Raw genomic sequence first — 7,070 nt, 5'->3', positions numbered from 1 at the left:
CTCCTTAATAATTAGAGAACCATAGTTTAAAATATTTTAATTTGCTCTTTCAAAAGTTTTAATCCTCTTAACATTATTTGTTTCAGTAAGATGTTGTGTGTTACATCTAAAGTTAGTTAAAATAAACGCAGAGAATAATAGTTCCGCTCTTGTGTCAACCGGACTGTTTATAGGGACGGACACCTCGAAGCTGCACAGGTCCGGACTACAGAATTTGTTTCAGAACCGAACCATGGATGGTCCGCCGGTCAGAGTGTGAGTGAAGCTCTTGTACATGTTCTCCGTGTTCTGATCCGATGCTGGTTTAGTTGAAGCGGTTTCGGGTTCTATTCATGTGTCGAATAATAAAAACACACAGAGCTTCGTCCAACATTTTTATTTTTATCACGATTGTGTTTAATTTTGTTTTCAAAGGACACGTTTTAGTTCAAAATCGACGTTTGTTCAGATTTGTTTGTTTATCTAACTGCTCTCGAATTGTGTTTTTGTTAAGGAATAAAGTTAGTTTTCTTCAGAACAGAGGATGAAAAAATAATTTGTTTTTCCTAAAAGACGAAAGCCGGACTTCAAACATTTCAATTCAGATCCTAAGAAAATCTTTAACGGAATATTTAGTCAAATTTTTTTTACTTTTAAACAAGTATAAAGTTTTAAGAAATAAGTCAGATTTTGGGGGGAAATAAAGTGATAGAAATCACTTTTTTTTTTGGTAATTATGAAGCTTCCCCTAATTTATGGATAAACCAACAGATGTTTTATTAGATGATTTTTATTTTATTTTATATAAGGATAAACTGTAAAATGTTGATTCTAAACATTTTGGGTCACTTAATTAGACAATTTAAATGTTCTGGAGAAAAACAGATAATATCTGCAAAGGGTTTATAGACTAGTTGTCTTGACCTGTAAAGACTCGTCATGTGACCATTGTTTACATGTTTACATTAAACAGTTGTTTAAATGTGTCGAGTCTTTACATGCAACGTATGTCTACATGTGACAAATGTTGACATGTAACACGCATTGCCGTGTTTGTCTGCAGGTTGGCGTGCGGTGACGTGGAAGGCAGACTGAGCTCCCTCTTCAGCCGAGTCCAGGCCGTCCAGAAGAAGACGGGGCAGTTTGACGTGAGTCTGCTGACGTCCTGCTTTCCTTCTCCGTCCTCCTCACTGACGCCGTGTTCCTCTGCAGCTGCTGCTCTGCGTCGGGGAGTTCTTTGGGACTTCACCTGCAGCTGAAGCAGAGTGGCAGGAGTACAAAACCGGAGCCAAGAAAGGTGCGGAGAAACACGAAGGAGGCTTCAGGAGCTCACCTTCATCTGAAGAACGTTTAGGCGTTCGTCCTGCTGCCGACAGCGCCCCCTGCTGTCTAAAGCAGAAGTAAAAGCATCTCTTCTCGTTTCTCCACCTTAGCCCCCATCCACACCTACATCCTGGGAGCAGCGAGCCAGGAGACGGTGAAGAACTTCCCAAACGCCGACGGCTGTGAGCTGGCGGAAAACATCACGTATCTCGGTACGATTCCCATCCGTCCACATGGAACTTTTTTCCTTTTTTGTTGCTCTGCCCGATTCTCCTGTTTTGTCTTTAAGCGTTTATGTCACCACTTTGGGTTTGACTTTTATTCTAAAAAATAATATTTGGCATAAGAAATCAAATACCTCTTTTGGGTCGATTACAATAAACATTTTATTCTCGGGGACGTGAGACCGAATTGATTCTGAGCTGATTTGTGCTTCAGGGCGGCGGGGGGTGTTCACGGGCGTCTCTGGGCTGCAGATCGCGTACGTCAGCGGTCAGGAAGCCCTGCAGGAGCCGGCGCCGGCTCACTGCTTCACCTCCAAAGACCTGTCGGCCCTCGTTACCCCGCTGACCAGCAGCTCCAAGTTCCGAGGGCTCGACATCCTGCTGACGTCGCAGTGGCCGCGAGGGGTCTGGCACTACGGCAACAGCCCGGTAAAAACGCCTCTTTACACGCTGGGGGGCGGAGTTGGTGCTTCTGGTGCTAAAATTCTGGTTTGTGCTGCAGGATGTGAACACAAAGTTGTGTGGAAGCAGCTCCATCGCCGTCCTCGCTGACAAACTCAAACCGCGATATCACTTCGCAGCACTAGAGGGCGCCCACTATGAAAGGCTGCCGTACAGGTGAAGCCTGGAGCCGTGTCTGGACTGGAATCTCAGGATCACTTGAGCTCATGTTGAGATTTGTCTTTGTTTTCTCAGGAATCACGTTGTCCTGCAGGAAAACGCTCAACACGTCAGCCGCTTCATCGCCCTGGCAACCGTCGGTAACCCTGCCAAGAAGAAGGTGCGTGTCCTGCTTTGAAATTACTTAAATGATGAAAGAAAACACGTGAAATCTCACGAAGTTCTGAAGTATTTAGCTTCCTGTCCGCAGTATCTTTATGCCTTCAACATCGTCCCGATGAAGAACATGGATCCCACAGAGCTGGTGAAGCAGCCGCAGGACGTGACGGAGAACCCCTACAGGCGTCCAGCAAAAGACAAGAAGGAAGCTCAAAAGCCAGCCTTCAGCACCGAGGAAGAGGAGGTCAGTGGAAACCCGCACAGGTGTGACGAACTTCCTCCACATACGAACGTCCCGCCGTCTGTCGTCTAGGAACCCGCGCAGCAGTTTTTCTTCGACCTGGGTCGGAAGCAAGACGGGAACGCACGCGGGCGCGGCAGGAAGCGACCGTCGGACTGGGAGGATCGAGGACGCCACCGTCAGGAGCAGCACAGGCAGCCGCGACACCGTGAGTCCACAGAAACCTCCACCGTAGTGCTGAACATGAAGCTGGATGGTGAGGTTCTGTGCTTTGCTGGTTGCAGCGCAGCCGTCTGGTCCCTGCTGGTTCTGTCTGGCCAGCCCGCAGGTGGAGAAGCACCTGGTCATCAGCATAGGAACACACGTGAGTTCACACCCTAAACATCTCCATAAGGAGCTTCAGAGGAGGATCAGCGATCCAAAGGTTACGTCAGAGGAAGCAGCGGAAGGATGGTGGAGGTTAAATAAGACCGAACCCTCAGATGTTAAGCCGCTGTTTTTCTGTTCAGTCTTATAAACGTTTTATTTGTTAACATTTATTTCCTCTGAACAGCTGATCTGAGTTTTTGATGAGGTTTCATGAAGAAGACAAATTATTTTATCTTCTGGTGTCAAATACTGACAGTTTTTTTAATCCTAGTCACATTTTTCGTAACATTTCAGGAATAAATCCGATTTTAGAAGAATTTTGCTCCAAAATTCCAACTTTTTCTACAAGCAGAAAAGTAAAGACTGGATTCTTCCAACAGTGACAGAGCAGAGCATCACCAGCAAAGATCTGGCCTAAAATGGTTTCAAAATGCAGGGGCTCCACAGTAGAGCCTTGGGGTACCCCACTGCCATCCTGGACTGAAGGACCAGATGGTCTTTAGTCGTTCTTCTTTCTTACTGCACCTTCAATTAAAAATTCCACCCCCACCACAAACTCAAAAGCTCTTGCTTACACACCTAGTACCCAGTAAAAAGGAAAGTTTGGCTTAATGAACGACCCCGCCCCCAAATGATGACATCACAGTGCCCCCCCCCCCCAAAAAAAAGCCAATGAAAATCTGTGATGGAGCTCAAGTAGATTATTTCAAAATCCACTAACCAAACCAAAAAACCATAGCCGGTGATATATCCAAAGGAAGGTAAGTTATTATGGGATGGCCGCAGGGCCTACAGCTTAGCAGTGAAAATTGAGTACATGAATTGTTGACTCAAGCTGAACGAAACAATATGAACACATTAGGAAAGTGGGCGTGGTTAACAAAAAACCTCAGTTTCCAAGGAAATCTTAAATGTACTTTTGTCAATTCTTATAAAAATCATTCATTAAGGGTGGAGTGGGTGGTGCCTGTGGCCATACAACGCCACCTGCAACTTTTATTTATTAAATCAATTTAAAATCGTTTTTTCTGGAGCTTTCTAGATAAATCTGAAGGTCCATCAGTCTAATCCGGAGCTTGGTGTTCTGCAGTGTTACCTGGCTCTGGCCAAAGGTGCCCTGACTCCTCGCCACGTGCTGATCCTGCCCATCGGACACTACCAGTCGGTGGTGGAGCTGGGCTCTGAGGTGGTGGAGGAGATGGAGAAGTACAAGTCGTCTCTGAGGAACCTCTACAAGAGCAAAGGAGAGCGCTGCGTGGTGTTTGAGAGGAACTACAGGAGCCAGCACCTGCAGCTGCAGGTACCAACAGCAGCATCACTGAACACAGCATCGTCATTGTGGCCACAGGGGGCGCTGTGACGTCATAAAGCAGACCATTGAGAACAGAAAAACACATTAATGTTGCTCACCTGATGTACAGTTTATGAAAGAAACATTTTACTTCAACATGTCGGTGTGATAAGTCTGTCAGACCAAACCAACGCCTGTTCTCCTAAAGTTCAACTCTTCATGGGGTTGATGCTCCTCAGGTGGTTCCTGTCCCTCTGGACCGCTGCACCACAGAGGACATCAAGGAGGCCTTTATGGTCCAGGCTCAGGAGCAGCGCATGGAGATGATGGAGATTCCCCAACACACAGACCTCAAACAGGTAAAGCGCGGCGGGAACCCGGAGCTGGAAGGGTTTGTGGATTATTGACGCGTGAAGTCTGCGTCTTCAGATTGCTCCTCCTGGGACTCCGTACTTCTACGTGGAGCTGGACTCTGGGGAGAAACTTTTCTACCGGATCCAGAAACATTTTCCTCTACAGTTCGGCAGGTGAGAGTCCTGCGACGCTTCTGAACATCTTCTGCACGGTGGCTGATGGGAAAGTGCTTGTGATTGGACCAAAACCAGATTTTTAACCCAGAAAGAAATGTCTGACATTCGTAAAATAAGACATCCCAGTAAAGTTCTGATTCATTTTTTGTTTTTCCTGATAAAATAAATGGTTTGGAATGTTTTTTCGGGAACAGGGAGGTTCTGGCCAGCGAGCCGTTACTCAACATCCCGACCCGAGCCGACTGGAAGGAGTGTAAACAGACCAGAGAGGAAGAGGAGCAGAGCTGCAAACAACTGAGGGACGACTTCCAGCCGTACGACTTCTCCTGGGAAGACTGAAGCGTGCCAAGCCTCGCCTCTGTTACCGTGGTTTCCACTCACACCGGTCATGAAGCTGGTGATGCTTTAGTTGTATTGGATCCAAAAAGCTGAATTCAAGTTTTTTAATAAAAAAGAAAATCCAAGCAGAATTGTGTAAATGACACTTTATTTAAATAAACAGCCTTATTGGTGATTTTTAAACATTTGTTACATTCCTGAAGAAAATCTGAATATTTCTGATCAGGCAGATGTTTGCTCCTCCCTGAAGGTTAAAATAGATATTTTAGTAAACTTCAGACTGTTTAATGGATGCTTGAAATTATTTACTTTTATTTTGAAAATTAAAGCTGCAGATAAAGAAGTCACGTTTTTCCGTTTAGACAAACTCGTTGGAAATGGCAGTGAACTAAAAAGGTTACTTCTGTTTTGAAGGCACAGTTGATTTTCATCTCGAAGTGGATTTCGGGTTTCCGTAGCAACTGCTGCTTACACGGGCCACGCCCACAATATTAAAATGATTTAACCCTTGTGCTATCCTAGGCACTTTACCATTAGGAGTTGGGTCATCTAGACCAGTGTTTTTCAACCAGTGTGCCGCGGCACACTAGTGTGCCGTGGGAGATGGTCAAGTGTGCCGTGGGAAATTGCCCTCATTAATCATTCACTGATCTAAAAATTTCCCATCTCCAGGATTGAGCTCTGTGTTCATCCAAACAGGCCCTGATAAAACACTGAGTTAGGAATATAAAAGATCGTAAAATACTTTCTTTGCGTTTATTTTATTTTATTAAAGACATTTTAATAAGAATGACGCGATTCAGCTGCACCTTCGGCTGTATTTGGGAAAAGTCCCGTCCCTTTGACTGTCTCCACCAATCATTCTTGGGCAGCTTAATCACATGTCATCGGTCTGACCAATCAGAAGTGCTTAAAGTCTTCACTTCCTTGTCCCGATTTAGCTCGTAAAGTCGCTCAGTTCCAACAGAAATACCAGCTAAAGCTCGTCTTTAGCGATGTAGCTTTCCACAGAATCCGGTGTCAGACCGTGGAACAAGTGAACAAAACAATGAAGCTCCGAAAAGCGATCTTCGGCCGTTTCATGCACTACATCTCCCATGATGCATTGGGTTGTGAGAGTGACAGCGCATAAGGAGATCTGTTGTTAAACGTCTTGAAACCAACGAACACACATCAAACTGTTTTTAAATCTTCTAACTTAACTTTTATTGCATCTTTTAGAAAAAAACAGCTGCAGTTTCCAGCTTTTTCTGCAACAATTATCTCAAAAATGCATGTGAGATTGTGGAGGGACAGTAGATCAATACAGACTCTGAGTTTCTCCTTTTTTTTAAATTTTTGGATGCTGGTGTGCCGCGGGATTTTTTTTAAGGTTAAAGTGTGCCGTGGCTCAGAAAAGGTTGAAAAACACTGATCTAGACCCACTAGACAGAGCTCTGAACCTTTTTTCTTCAATGATTTGTGATCTTCACTGGTGTCCATGGATTACATGAAATCTTTCCACCTTTATAGTGGTAGGGAGAACACGTCAATGGAAGGGGGGGGGGTCATAGCATAGCACAAGGGTTAAAGTGACATTTATAGTGACGGGCGGGGGGAAATCGACACAAGTCAAACTGAAGCCTGAAGTGGGAGGAGCACATTGATTTTTTGACTCCGCCCTCTTCTAGAAAAGATCATCTACACGGGAAAAATTAAAGTTTAATGTTCTGGTGGGTTCACACAGAAAACTCACTTGTCAGTCAAGTAAATTCAATCCAAACGGCTGGCAGAAAAAATATTTTAATTTGTCATTAATATTCGAAAAAGATAAATAAAATTTAGAATGCTTTAAAAACCAGAATGTTAATTTATTTTAGGTATAAAGTTGGATTTCTTAACCTGGAGTTCAATCACTACCGTCTGACACCACCCTCTAGTGGTCAATGGAGGTACTACTATTCAAAATCATTAACTAGACTTAGGGTAAAGTGTAGTGTGCAGTTGTTGTGTAC

The 7,070-nt window shown here is 44.5% G+C and overlaps 1 protein-coding gene across 1 annotated transcript; it reads left to right on the top strand.

Annotated features, from left to right (window-relative positions):
* The first annotated feature begins 140 nt into the window (after positions 1-140).
* Positions 141-5,207, top strand: cwf19l1 (CWF19 like 1, cell cycle control (S. pombe)). Its single transcript, XM_004083240.4, has 14 exons — positions 141-255; positions 1,043-1,127; positions 1,192-1,276; positions 1,413-1,514; positions 1,741-1,955; positions 2,029-2,144; positions 2,223-2,307; positions 2,398-2,550; positions 2,620-2,755; positions 2,832-2,911; positions 4,007-4,216; positions 4,447-4,566; positions 4,637-4,734; positions 4,932-5,207. Exons 1-14 carry the CDS (start codon positions 233-235, stop codon positions 5,074-5,076), a joined length of 1,653 nt encoding a protein of 550 aa, XP_004083288.1. The 5' UTR covers positions 141-232; the 3' UTR covers positions 5,077-5,207.
* The last annotated feature ends 1,863 nt before the right edge of the window (positions 5,208-7,070 follow it).

This window comes from Oryzias latipes, chromosome 23 (genome assembly GCF_002234675.1).
Source record: "Oryzias latipes chromosome 23, ASM223467v1".
Taxonomy (NCBI): Eukaryota; Metazoa; Chordata; class Actinopteri; order Beloniformes; family Adrianichthyidae; genus Oryzias; species Oryzias latipes.
The sequence above is the reverse complement of the archived record's forward strand: the minus strand, read 5'-3'. Positions and strand labels throughout refer to the sequence as shown.

Excerpts from the sequence above, each read along its gene's own strand:
- cwf19l1 (XM_004083240.4), top strand. The coding sequence starts at position 233 with ATGGATGGTCCGCCGGTCAGAGT. Across the intron at positions 4,217-4,446 it reads GCCAGCACCTGCAGCTGCAG|GTGGTTCCTGTCCCTCTGGA; the intron begins GTACCAACAGCA and ends GATGCTCCTCAG. Across the intron at positions 4,735-4,931 it reads TTTCCTCTACAGTTCGGCAG|GGAGGTTCTGGCCAGCGAGC; the intron begins GTGAGAGTCCTG and ends TTTCGGGAACAG.